The 14,281-nt window shown below is 35.7% G+C and overlaps 3 protein-coding genes across 3 annotated transcripts; 1 reads left to right on the top strand and 2 right to left on the bottom strand.

Annotated features, from left to right (window-relative positions):
• The first annotated feature begins 23 nt into the window (after positions 1–23).
• On the top strand, positions 24–3,638 carry LOC140876071 (zinc finger protein CONSTANS-LIKE 10-like). The gene is made up of 5 exons (XM_073279928.1): positions 24–342; positions 609–1,224; positions 2,457–2,684; positions 2,801–3,102; positions 3,178–3,638. Exons 2-5 carry the CDS (start codon positions 715–717, stop codon positions 3,305–3,307), a joined length of 1,170 nt encoding a protein of 389 aa, XP_073136029.1. The 5' UTR covers positions 24–342; positions 609–714; the 3' UTR covers positions 3,308–3,638.
• A 492-nt stretch (positions 3,639–4,130) lies between these two features.
• LOC140874709 (protein phosphatase 1 regulatory inhibitor subunit PPP1R8 homolog) lies at positions 4,131–6,987 on the bottom strand. The gene is made up of 3 exons (XM_073278065.1): positions 6,803–6,987; positions 5,745–6,354; positions 4,131–5,190 (listed from the first exon to the last, which is right to left on the bottom strand). Exons 2-3 carry the CDS (start codon positions 6,200–6,202, stop codon positions 4,386–4,388), a joined length of 1,263 nt encoding a protein of 420 aa, XP_073134166.1. The 5' UTR covers positions 6,203–6,354; positions 6,803–6,987; the 3' UTR covers positions 4,131–4,385.
• A 698-nt stretch (positions 6,988–7,685) lies between these two features.
• Positions 7,686–11,422, bottom strand: LOC140877908 (farnesyl pyrophosphate synthase 1). Its single transcript, XM_073281512.1, has 11 exons — positions 11,184–11,422; positions 9,966–9,990; positions 9,705–9,820; positions 9,521–9,607; positions 9,310–9,426; positions 9,138–9,226; positions 8,776–8,827; positions 8,586–8,681; positions 8,399–8,443; positions 8,214–8,303; positions 7,686–8,126 (listed from the first exon to the last, which is right to left on the bottom strand). Exons 1-11 carry the CDS (start codon positions 11,313–11,315, stop codon positions 7,926–7,928), a joined length of 1,050 nt encoding a protein of 349 aa, XP_073137613.1. The 5' UTR covers positions 11,316–11,422; the 3' UTR covers positions 7,686–7,925.
• Positions 11,423–14,281: the final 2,859 nt, after the last annotated feature.

Genomic DNA, 14,281 nt, shown 5'->3' with positions numbered 1-14,281 from the left:
TGAGTGGGTACGTGGGGCGATAAGATCAAATAAAAAACAACTGATGCCAGCAAATTCGAAAAGGGACATTTTCCACATTCCCAAGTCAAAAAGGAGCGAGAAAAGGAGGACTTTATACTCCTAATCAGCATCATATGGCTCCCAACATCCCACTCTACACTTTTTTGCATTTTATCCCAAATCACACAGGCACGAATGCATCCGTGTACTCTGCTGCACCATGTTTCTAAAGAAAATGTGTGTTCTGTGTTATGCGTGATTCTCGACTGTTCACTTTGTGTGTATATTGAGATATAATCTGTCTGCGGGCTTCATGGTTCGGATTTATTTACATTCTTGGAGGTAAGAAACACCCTCACAGACTCTATTGGCTCTGGATTCTCTTGATTTTATGGTTTCTTGATGGTTAGTGATCACAAGAAAAGAAATTCGCTTGATTTTTATGGTTTCTTGGTGTGGTAGATCACTCCTTGGATTGAAAGTTTATAGCTTTTTCATTTGCAAGCCAGCCCTTTGATTGTTGCCTTGCGTGGAAATCATTTTCAACTGTTTATTTGCGATTGAGCTGTTGTATTGAGAAATTTTCTTGACTTATGATATTCACGCAGATGATGAAGATGCTCAACTTTTGGTTTTGGACAGTGTTTGGTGCAATTGTTTATTAATTATTGTCATTTAAGCAAGCTAAGTGGAGAACTTTTGAGTTGGAAGAGTATGGGTCAATTTTGTGATTTCTGCGGGGAGCAGAGATCTATGGTTTATTGTAGGTCTGATGCTGCCTTCTTATGTTTATCCTGTGATCGAAACGTTCATTCCGCCAATGAACTTTCTAGACGCCATTCAAGAACCCTTGTTTGCGAACGCTGCAATTTTCATCCTGCAGTCGTAAGGTGTGTTGAGGAGATGATTTCACTTTGTCAAAACTGTAATTGGTCTAGCCATACTGCCCCCGAATCCCGTGAAGGGCACAAAAGGCAGACGATCAATTGTTATTCGGGATGTCCTTCTGCTGCTGAGCTATCCAGGATTTGGTCCTTCTTTTCGATCGATTGTTCAAGTTCCAACCCCCAAGAAGGCCCTTCGAATCTTGAAAAAGAAGGTAAAAAGCTCTCTCAACGTCCATTATCGCTGATTGACCATAAAGAAGAGGCTGCTATGGATCCCATGGCTTCTGATATTGACCGATTTCGTGGAAGTGGGTCTTCAGATCTTGTTGATGAGAAGGTAACCTGAGATTTTCGAAATCATATCTCCTTTTCTATTCTTACGTTCAGCATTCCATGCACGAAAAGGTATTCTTAATGTCAAGTTCACCAGCAGCATTGTAGGGGAAAAGGTCCCTTCATTTGAAGGTTGCATCTAAATCTTGAATTCTTTTCACTTTTCAGTTGAAAAGTATTTTTATCACCCCCAAAATATTTTGGCAATACTTGTTTTCTTCTATCTCAATGGGACAACACAAATGTTCAAGTTTCATCTGTCCTTTTGGTTTGCTGTACAGCCGGATGCTAGATTATTTATTAGGAGCAGTAGTATTACTATCTTCTCTTCTATTTTGCAAAAAAATATCTTCCAGTCTAAAAATGCATAAAATAATAGGTCCAATTCCCCTGCATTCCTGCTATTTTGGCTGTTTGTTGGTCGATGGGAGATGAATTCCAAGAAGGTATGCAACTAATCCTTGGTTCTATTTTAAATGACAAGAAGGTACGTATCCTTGCTCCATTTCCAGTATAAATACTGGCCAGTTTTAGTGCAACTGCCAGTCTTTTAGAACCTTTTTGGGCTAAAATTTGATAGAGGTGCAAAAGGGTAGCATAGCGTGACTACAAACTCAATCTAATAGCTCCTTATTCATGATAATTGCTGCCTAGGTACTAATGCTGTTCAAGTGTCTAGTGTTTGAATCAGCACACACTCTGATTATTATAAGCCCTGCTTAATGTTTCAAAGTCTGGAAATTAAAATTAGCCCGTCTGAATTATGGTAATTACATAGGAACCAACTGGTTCTTGATAATCGGTTGGTAATATGTATATTGCTCGCAGTGGGGGGTTATGGAATATGAACATTCAGAAAATCTAGCTAAAGAGTTCAGAATGCTCGCAAAAAAATCAGAGACCAGTCTATAAGATATCCTGCATCTCTAAAAATCACAACCCTCATCCGAGAGCACCCCTGTCCCCTGGAGTTGGGACAACAACTCCCTCAAGAAAGGGGGGAATATGATAAGCTTGATTTTCGCGTGTTCTTATGCATGAAATTTGCCAAAATCGTTTCTGTCAATTTACGCCCAAGAATATGACATGTGAGTGGAATAAGTTATATTACATGAGGTTCGGAAATTGAAGATTTATCCATGGTTTAAGCTCAAGTATTCAAGATTTTTGCATAGCTTAAGTTTATATTCAAATGATATTAGATTTTGAATGTAATGGGCTGAGCCGATGATGTAGGTAAGTACATCGAGAATAAAACATCTTGGATCGTTGCATGATGAGATTCTCCATGAAGACTTCAACAACTCAGATATCGACTTGAGTTTGGATGACTTTGGTGTGCTTTTTGGTATATCTTTTGATGAACCACAACAGTTTTTTGAAAATGGAGGAATTGATAGCTTGTTTGAAATTGGAAACGTTCTTGATGCTGAATTTGATGCACAGAGTATACCTGTTACAAAGGTTTGCCCATATCATGCCATATTTTTCCATTTAGCCTTTCTCCCTCTTGATGTTTTCTGTCATATTCTTTTTGGGACACTGTTATGAGTTACCATTCATTTGTTGAAATATTATAGGGCTCAGACCGAAAGAGTAAAACAATGCTGCAGGCTTGCATGTTCTCGTCTAATTCCATCACAAGCTGCAAATCTGACCGAAATATTTGCTTCCCTAGAGCACCCGCACCATCTACTCTCTCAGTTTCTTTTTCGGGTTATACCAATGAGAGTAGCACCGGAGATCACCAAGAATGTGGAGTGTCACTAATGCTATCAACGGGGGGAAATTCATTCGATATCCCTTGTGCTGAAAATCAGTTCCTGGCCGCTACACGGGATAGTGCAGTCTTGCGATATAAAGAGAAGAAGAAATCGCGCAGGTATGTAAAATTTATGAAAACTCTCGAGTCTGGGAGCGAGAACCAAGTATAATGTTACTGAAAACTTGTCAACAGGTTTGATAGAAAGATAAGATATGCCTCACGCAAGGCGAGGGCAGATACTAGGAAGCGTGTGAAGGGACGTTTTGTGAAGACTGGTGATCCATATGATTATGATCCTTCACACCTGACAACAAGCCAATGAATGTACGATGCTCTAAATGATGTACCGTTAAACAAGAAACTGAGAACATGAAAATCTGGAGGATTTGGACTCTCCTGTTTTACGTGGTGGTGGTGGTGGATTCTTGTGTGCCGAGCTTGTTTTTCTTGTATATTTATATGGCCATGAGTATCCTTCCATATATAAACTTTGCAGTTTCTGTACAAATGTTAGATACATGCTGTAATTTTTCTTCTTCTCTTTTACGCCATCAACTTGTTAAAATTTTGACTTTGGATGGCAGCATTGTCAGCTAATGCTGAGCTCAAAAACATTTTGTATTTCGGTGATAATGTAGTATGTATTGTGAGCAGATTCGTTTTGTTTTATTGTGTTCCTGCTATCTTTTGCCTCCTTTTTTTCTTGCGTTTGCTTGTGCAATGCAGCAGGTCTCTCTAGTTTGCTCCACATTGGCCTCAGGGTCCTCACTTTGAGCTTCCTCCTGAGAGTTAGGTAGTGTTTGAAATTTTTGAAAATTTTGTTATTGGAATTTTTGAAAATTTTGTTAAGAAAAAACTGAAAAGTATTTTTTAAAAGCCGTCAAAAACTCTACACTTTTGCAATATTAGCCCAATTCATGCCTGGTTATGCTTTTTTTTTTTTTTTTTGTATATAAATTTGAAGAATGAGAAATATATATTATTATATTAATTAAAAAATAACAAGTATGCGAGATAAAAAAAACTTAAATTTACATTTTTTATTATTATTGCTGGACAACCATAAGAGATCAAGTACGTCAGAATATTTTGCACTTGATGTTCTTCAATGAAGATTTAAAACACAAAATGCTGCCTCCGTGAGCGAGTAGAATCCCCGTGTATACATAGCAGTAACGATATAGAGATTCAAGAAAGTGAAATGAATTCTCAACAGTCTTACACGTATATACCAAGCACGGAAAGTAACAACCAAACTGAAGGTTGCACATCCAGGGGCACATCACAGAAAAGAGAACGGGTAAAATAAGGTACAACAAAACTTTCCAGCGCGCAAGGAGATCATATGCCTGCGGTGGAATAATAACTTTTGTTCTTTGAGTAGAATCGTCAAATTCTGCCTAACCGAACAGGTCGTCATCATTCTCATCGTCATTATTGCCAATGTCACTTTCAGATTTACTAGGAGACACTTCTCCACCACCAGATCCCGAAGATGTGCGCGCCCAAGAAGAACCAACTTTGAAACCGAATGATTCCCCGTAAAGATCCTCATAGATTCCACCATTCTTCGCAGGAGCAGCCTTGACCTTGTTTAAAACTTGTTGAAGTTTCTCTGTCACACCTTGTTTGTGGGAATTTGACTCCTTCACGGAGGTCTGTTGTTCTTTTCCTTTCGGTATGACGGTTGTCTGTACAAGGGATTCATATTTCCCAACAAGACTGCCTTCTTTTACACCAACAGGACCAGGTTCTGTCTCCACATCAGCTCCATCTGAATATCCAACTATTTCAACCAGCTCGGCCCCAACCTGATCCTTGAATGTAACTCTTGTTCTTTTGATTCTCTTATGCGGTCTCTCCGTTATCTGGTTTCCATCCTTTGTACCTGAAGAGCTTATTGCTCCTGGAGATTTTGAAATTATATCAAGTTTTCTCACCCCGTTTAGAGACCGATTGATGTATGTATTATAAGACAAAACTGCATCTTCATCGGAGGCATCTGGAGGCGGAGGCAAATCAATCTCTGTGGGTTGTGGGGGTGGTGGGAAAAGAGCCGCGTTATTCTTCCTGAAAATGTAAGTTCTAGTTGATGCAGCGAACCGGAGGGACTGCCCAACCTCGAGCTCAACAGGAGAATCTTTTACCAATCTCTCATTTGCGACAAATGTACCATGGGCAGATCCTAAATCAATTACGTATACACTGTAAGAAAGATACCCGGTCAGTGCATATGATATGGAACATGCTTCAGAATGGTCAATGAGGCTTAACTGATATATGTTTTCTATTCAGACGTATGAATTCGATCATACATTTGTCCACATGTTTCGGGGAGTAGTGATGTTATACAGCGTTGCAGTGGCTAACTATATACGTGCATTGTGATAAATCACATGAAAAGAACACCATTAGCATGAACATTTTAAGCCCAAAACTATGTTCCACCAGAGCAGCAACATATTGCATAATAACATGAACCCATGATGAATAGCTAAAACAAAGAAACTAAGCCTCGCAAACAGCCAAACACCTTCCCATCCAGAGCCACTTTCTTTCAACTTCAGCATTTTAACACAGAAAGCATATCTGTCATTCAAACAAGTAAGTTTACCTACCAAGCAAATATAGACTGTCTAACTAGAGCATTTGCAAGTCCATTTGAGATTCGAGACCGTAAATCTGATAAGAAAAATACATTTCAACTACGAAAGAAAGAACATAAATAGAGAATCAAAATGGTGGCATAGTTATCAAACCTTCCGTTTTTGTGAACGACAACAGCTGCGTGTTGGCGTGAGACTGACTGATGGTCGAGCACAAAATCACAAGTATGAAACTGCCTACCAAATATGTTCCTCCGTTTGTCCAAATTAATCACATCCAAAACTTCCCCATCCTTCATGACATCAAGATAATAAACACCAGGGCGAGGCTCGATTGCCCAATCGGGAGGTTTCCAGGAGGACTGACCCCCTCCAATCTGGGTCAATGGTTGAGTGGGCACAGCAGTTGGCAAAACATCTGAAGTTGCAGCATTTTCCGGTGTTTTATGTTGGCTTGGGTGTTGGTTTTGTGTGTACGAAACTTGTGGGTGAATTATTGAAGCTGAAGCTGGCTGAGTAGCAGCTGCTTTTGTGGTTGAATTTGGAGTGACAGAGAAGGGTTCCAAGGACTCCGCTTTCTTGAAACGATCAAGACCCGCTCTTCCATACATAGTTTATGGACTGTACTGCTCATACAAATCCTTTTGTAACACTTAAAAAGGAATTAAAAGAGACCACCTCGTAACACCACTGTACTGTATTAACCTATTAATCTAAAGAAAAGCAACCCACGAAACTCTCTTGCTTCCTTTCAACGTCGCCCCTGCCAAAAACCCAACTCCACTGAGAATAAAACTCCATATAAGAGTAGCCAAAACAACAATGTCAAATAGAATTAATGCTCGAACAGACACCAGCACCCCGGATACTCAATTTGCTAACCTTATTATTCAACTAACAAAACTTGAATTTGGTAGGCAAACAAGCAAAAATTGTTATTCCAAATACCAATATAATCAAGCATTATTTAAAACCAGCTTCGCTTAGACATAAGCATTTTCCAAACGATGATGCAAGTGTAGGAATCAGTTCAACCCACAAGAAAAAAGGCCGTTCATCCGGCCATAACAAAAAAAATAAGCAACGGAATCAAAGAAAGGGGCATCTAAATTTGTTATCACTGATCTATAACAACTCCATCTTCCAAACTTCGGGCACAAAAGGTTCGTTAAAAAAAGCAGTGAGGTGAAAATACGGAGATTTACACTTACCTCTTGATAAAAACTTACAACTCCCATTTATGGATTTACAGAAATATCAAAAAAGGAAAGAAAAAAAATCAATACGAAGGTGAAGAGAACACTGATCGGCAACAAAATTGAGAGAGAGAGTAAATTGATGGGAGAAAGGAAAATTAAGAAGCAAAGCGATGGCGAGGGGCAGAAGTCGGAGAACGTTGTTGGGCCCCCGGGATTATCTGTTACCGTATCGGTACGGTCATTTAAAGGCCCATTTCTTAATTATTCAGAAAATTTCAGTTTAGTTCTTTTCATTATTTTCAATTTGATTGGATAGATTTCAAATTATTTAATTTCAGGAAATTTGAAATTAATTGAATGGAGGTATTTCAAATTCGTGGATAATTTCGTGAATAATCAATTTTGTTACAATCCCTAAATGAATTTATCATGACTTGATTAGTGTTTTTTTCCTTTTTAAAGAAAGTCTTGTTTAGTGTTTTTAAATCTCGAAGTATAAATCAATTAATCCAAGAATTCCGTTAAAAAACGTATTATTTTTTATGTGAAAATTATAATTTTCACCAAAATATAAATATGTTTGACTCGTTTCACCAAAATATACTCGTCTCACGGATAATGTATATATATCTCTAATATCGTCCCAAAGAAACGTACTCTTTTTACCCTAACAAATGCGATTTGTTTGGCGGTGGAAGAAATTAATTGAACCGAAACAGATCAGACTAATCTAAATAGCCGATACTTCAAACTCCAATAAAATGGTTTTATGGATGGATTTTGTGATACAAATCTCCAACTCACCTCGACTAATGAAAAGTGATATTTTTTATGCTATAAATATTACCTATTTAATTTTCGCTGTACTGCAGGTATAGACAGAAATCAACTCAGATATAGAAGGGTGAGACAACCTCCTTTTATTTTCAACCCTTGAAGTTACAAATTACAATAGACAAAGTAGTGAAACCACAAGAAACTAATACAAACAACAAAACAGGGGAATTTGTTACCCCTTTCCCCTAACATAGAATACAAACACATACCGAGAAATGAAATAGGATTTCTTTTGACTAATCAGAACTTCCCCTGCTTCATTTCTTGATTCAGAATCTCTTGCGACCAGCTATCCGTCCTACTTCTGTCTCTTGTAAATCTTTCCCAAGAAAGATTTCAGAACAGCCTGCACAGCTTTACTCGGATGAGCTTCGATAGAGCTTGTTATTTTCTCATAGCTCTTGCTTTCATATTCTGTGAATACCCCTTGGAGATTAATGTCATTGTACAGGGCTTTGATTTTTGCCACCTTGCTAGGATTGGGATCACCATAGTTTTCCTGGCGGTAAATCTATATGTTAATACACAGTTTTTGTTTTTGAGAGCTAGAATAGAATAGTGGAGATATTTGATTCTATGTTCTTACGAATAGAATTTTCTTTTGCTCGTCATTGCAAACCTCCAGGGCTTTGACTACTAGCCAAGAACACTTGAAATCTTCAATATCCGTTCCAATCTGGTGTTTACATGGCAATCAAAAAAGAGAAGACCTTGAAAAAAAACCTTAGATTTACGAAGGTTCCAATCCAACACACAAGTTCAGATCTTTACCTTCCCAATCGTATCAGGATGACCAAAACAATCCAAATAATCATCCTGAGAAAACCACAAAAAGAATGATGATAAAATATGATAAATTGATCCCTTGCTTGAACACATATCTTTAGACTTTAAATCAACAAACATAATCTCTAACATGCATATCAATATCCAAGAGAGAGAAAGCAGAAAATATTACCTGTACTTGGAAATAAATTCCCATATCAATAAGAACATTCTTCACGTCTATGTGGTTGTCTAGGTTCTCACCGGCCATGAGCAATGCACATGCGACCTGAGAAATAATCAGTACTGTTCAGGTCAAATTCTGAATAACTGCATTTTGACAATCATGTGGAGTCACAGATGTGACAATTTTTCCCACTTACTGGGAGGTAAAATGAGTAGTAAGCAGTCTTGTACTGAACAATGCGACGATGACTGCACAAATTTAAAAAAAATCAATCTGACCATAAATAACAGAAAAATATTGAGTCTCACCACATGAACATAGAAATTGGTATCTATCAGTTGCGAAGTCCGGCAGAAAATAGTATTGCAGAGTAGTGCTGCTATTTATTTTTAATCGTCAGGCTCATGAAAGGGCTAAACAAATAATAAGTCCTTAGTCTCAGAATATACAATATATACAGTAACTTGGCATATCATGAGATCTAGCATCTGAAGCAAGTGTATTTTGGCGCTGGATAGCTTTGCAAATTACTTATTGCAAAACCCTTCAGGGACTCACAGTGACAAAGAGTATTTTGATAAATCCTTTTCCCCTTCGAGAGTTGTGATCAAATCTATCATCTGTCCCGAGGCAGTTTGGAACTCCACCTAAAATATGACAAAATGAAGTTGACATGCGGTAACATGGTAAAACCTCTGAGCAGGTCCAAGTAATTCATAAGTAAATTTACCTCATTGAATAAATCCAGCAGATCCACGTAGTACGGCTTTTCCCTGAAATGCTTTTTGAGAATTCTAGGGATGTGGTTCCGAAGTATGATTCCATCATTAGCAGCAATCAGACCAACCTAAAGCAGAAGGTTCAATCAAGGTGAATGGTTAAGTAGACATCCTTTGGATGGTAGTTGTAAATGAAAACGATTAGTCAACATATAGCCAGACCTTGGGGACTCGAAACCAGCATGGTTGACCACGCCGCGTGTGAGAATTATCCATTATGTCATCAAGGACAAGGAAATACGCTTGAAGCTGCCCATTATAACTCATATAAGTCAGATTCTTGTGCAGAAAAATGCATAAGATGGATCCATTTGTGGTACCTAGAATAAGAAATAGAATAACTCACCCATTCTATACACCAGCCCAGTGCACTAGCAAGAAAAACCTCTTCTTCTGTCAGGTCTTTGCCTTCTTTAAGTAACTTATAGCTATCGATAACAGACAGACCTCTGTTTAACTTCCCTGCAAGTAACACCTGAATCTTCAGACTAATATCTTTTGGTTTTAAGAATATTAGATGAATATATAGTTTTTTTTTAACATTAGAGCAAAAACACGCAAGTCGGGAACTTGGCTCTAGAAATGAAGTAAATGATTCACATCCAACCTCCAGGCACATTGTAGTCCAGCATCTGCCACAGATATTAAAAATGGCACGTCAGTAACAACAATCAAACTGTAAAGCAGGAAATGTCATGCGAGCATAATCAACATTTTATCATCATTTTTTGCAATTTAAGCTAATATTAACACCCACTTCATTCTACAATTTAAAAACATTAATAGATGGAAGAAATGACAGCACTCGATGCTCTAACCATTGAAAAACCAATACTTACTCTGAAAGTGTATAATCACTTTTAATTTTAAAAAAACAAACTTTTAACATCTTCTGCAATTAAACAAGGATTTCATAAATTGCCTTACACGAACATTAGGACTTCTATATATTTAGTTGACTTTTTTCTGAAAGAGGGAATTTTCGCCTATTGAACTAGATTATGATTTGATTCTATAATCGATGATAGGATCTTGTAAAAGGAGACACCAGTCACTTGAATAACTAATTGATGCTCTAAAGTTGATTTAACTTCAGATAAACAAAAGTATGTCACCAAAAAGATCAGCATCCCATATTCAAGAAAAAGAGCATCTTCTATGCTCACTTTAAAGGGAGAGCACTTTGTGTTGAAAGGTATTTATGATGCTATCTCGTCACCAAACAATCCATAATTCCATATGCCCTTCCCACCTTTAAAATAATATCTGAAAACAATATAGCTGTATGTTACAGCCAATTCCAGTTTTAGATCAGCTGTGATTTAACACGCTCGTGACACAGCATTACACGTCTGTCATGCCAGCACACGCATAACTCTTACAGCACTCTCCAATACTGGAGGAGCATTCAAGTATTTTAGGAGTCTCTAATATCAATCCATTTCGTTGTGGATACTTCCAAAAGTAACCGTGATGTTTGAGATATGTTTTCCGAAAATTTGCTTTTTGAAGATCGTACAGAAACCGTAGCCATGTCAATTGAAAGGGACGAGATGATGATTCGACCACCATACACGATCTGAGAGTTTCGGCAACATGAAAATGAATTTCAGAGAACTCGAAAATATCAAATTATTCCAATAAATCAAAACGGTTTCCACCCATCCGCGCCATAATTCAGTAACATATATACAAGTCCATGGTTGATCTTCTTTTCAAAAAATTCCTACTATCATCCGAAGAGAAAATTCCACCACACCACACATCACATTCCAGTATCAAACAAAATGAACAGAAGAAAATAATAAAAAATCGAAGAACAAACCCGCTCCACCCATTGGCGAGAATCATCAGTCCATTCAAAAGCAGGGTCATTCAAAAGCTCAGATTTGAGCACGGAGTACACTTCCAGAAACGCCGCCCTCAGATCTGACGTCTTTCCGTTCAGATTCGCCATGTCTCCGCCCGAAGATTGCAGAATTCAGCGGTCAAGAAATGCTTCCTGCGTTCAGTACTGTTTATTTGGCTCTCAGCTTTTGTAGCACTTGCAAAGTGCGGTATCACCTGCATTTTATTATGTGTTTAAATTAATTAAATTAAATATTCTATTTGCCTTCATTTTTATTGGAATTACCGAATCTGGGTCTACCAAACTATTGTCGTAAAATAAAAGCAGTATAAGATTTTTACAAAAGCAGTAATCTTTTATGAGTTCACAAGTCATAACTCACAACTACGAAATTATATTTCGGGAAACAAAATTTCAGTGAAAATATCAAACACTTTATTAAAAAAATTTAAACTGAAAAGATTCTATTTTCCATATCATATATAGCAACAAAAAAAAAGAAATTAAGAAAAGTTTAATCGTGAAAAAGTGGTTTTTATTTTTGGTATAATTTTAATTATAAAGTTGATTAATATAATAAATAACATACAAACTTAAATATTTTAAGAATAAATATATAAATTTTCAAGTTATAAAAACGTAAGTTTCAAAATCACAAATTTTCGTATGTATTCAAGTTTCATCTCTTAATCACAAAGAAATGAATTGTAGGAGGAAATATTTATGTTAATGTCTAAGGTTTTTTTATATACACTTTATATTATTTAATATTTCTTATTTAAAATAAAATTTTAAAAAAAGTATTTTTAATTAAAAATAAAAAAATTACCTTAAATATTATTTTTAAAAGTTATTTTTTTTTCCGTTTTTTCGCGTTTTTTACGTCTTTTTAGGTTTCATACGATTAACCAAAAACTAACCATTTTTTATATGTTTTTGCCAAAAACGAAGAAAAACTCACTCTTAATCGTTTGTAGCCGACGTTTTTTTCCATCGTTTTTTAAAACACTGACTTGTACAAGTTATCTTTTGATGAGTGCAAAAAATGCAGCAGTTAATCATTTCGGTTATTTGAAATGTTACTATTTAATTTGATAAAGGTTGGTAATGGAGACCAATCTGTGGAGGGTAAATATGGAAATTGACATACTGTTAAACGGGATCCTAATTCCCATCGAATTCCAATAAGGAGTGAACACGTGTCTATGCAGATATGGGTTGGCGGAATGAGGAAAGAGATTCGCACCTTTGTTTGATTTTTGACATTTTTTTATTGTTTGTGTGGACTTTGAGATCTGCGCACAATTAATTTTAAATTAATTATGGGCCACTCGCCAATTTGTTTTCTTTTTTTAAATAAGGGCCATGGCGGTACAACTTCAATTATTATACCGAGAACGAAACGTGTAAAACGTTAAATTTGTTTTTATTATTATATTCTTTGATATACCTATATATATATATATATATATATATATATATATATAATAACGTAATTTAAATTTTAAGTTGGTGATATAATTGTTTTGAATCCTTCAAATAATTTATTCAAATAAAACAATAAATAAATCCCTTCAAAAACATATATGTACTCACAAACTTCTAGAAACAATTTAACTGATCAATTTTAAAAGACGAATCTCTTTTTTGAGTCATACATACAAAGTATTAATTTTTACATTAAAATTATTATTTTTTTTTATTGTAAATATGAGTGGATCTGACTTAGTCACTTACTTACAAATAAAGATCCATGAAATTGTCTCACGAAAGACATACTCATATATATGTGATGTTACGATATTTATTGATACCTTTTTATATACAATTATTGGTTTCAGATTTTTATTATCAATCTTGTTATGTGCGAGTCACCGTGTGGAGTAATTAAAAACAGTGTTTTTATAATCGGACCGGTGATCGAATCGGTTTACTTAAAAAAATGGTTCAATCGGTCGAACCGAAAAACCGTTTATATAATTTAATATAATAAATAATATATTTTGAAATTTTAAAAACTCAAAAATTATACAAATAGACATAAAATATATATTTAACATAGTTTGAAAGCTAAATAAATATGTAAATATATTTAAAATATCAATTATAGTTATAATTATTTAAAAAATAAATTATTTATTTTTAAAAAAACCAATAATTATTAAAATATTTTTTTAAATGAAGTTGAAATTTCAAATAATAATGTTTTTATATATAAAAACATTAAATCTAAGGTTTAAAAATAAAAAAATTAAATTTTCAAAAAAAAAAATAATTCAAAAAAACGGTTCAACCGGTTGAACCGGTTTTCCAGTTCTTGACCCGTTTTGACCGGTTCTGACCGGTTGGACCGGTTTTTCGGTTTTTTAGGTCGGACCGGACCGGTTCGACGACCGGTTCCCGATCGAACAGGCCGGTCCGATTCGTTTTCGAAAACACTGATTAAAAGTATGGAGATATAATACTAGGATCTAGGACAGGATGTCATTTTCATTCTCGTTCTCGAATTTAAAACTATTCATCATCATCGTCTTATGACTCTTATTCCCTGTATTTTCTAATCAAAGATTCCTCATCCTCGTATGGACTAAGTCTCCTCCCCGTCATCATCCTTGGTTTTATATGATCGATGAATCTTTATCTCCGACCCCATGGGAGTTAAATGGGCATCTGTGTTTTCATCCTCGTTTCAAATAATATTTGAATAGCAACGGGGCAGGGTGGTTTGTCATTTTTCGGGGCATGGACGGATTTATGTTGGGACTATAGTATGTTATAGTCTACCCTAATTTTTTTAAAAATATATATATTAAAAATGAATATTTTCATGATGTAGATGTATAAGGCAAGTATAAATCTGTATTTTTCATGTATCGTTGAATCCATATAGTTTTTAAAGGATTTGAGGGTGTTTTTTAATGGTCTAGATGATATATGATGATTTATACATAAGTATATGAAAATAGTGTGTGTATTTCAAAAATTAATGTGTGTATTTTGGTGTATACTATGTGTATACGGGTACTGTACATGTATACAATACGTATATGTATACTGTGTATATTTGTGTGTGT

This window comes from Henckelia pumila, chromosome 1 (genome assembly GCF_033568475.1).
Source record: "Henckelia pumila isolate YLH828 chromosome 1, ASM3356847v2, whole genome shotgun sequence".
In the NCBI taxonomy this organism is placed as follows: Eukaryota; Viridiplantae; Streptophyta; class Magnoliopsida; order Lamiales; family Gesneriaceae; genus Henckelia; species Henckelia pumila.
Note: the sequence above shows the minus strand (reverse complement) of the source record. Positions and strands in the feature narration are given on the sequence as shown.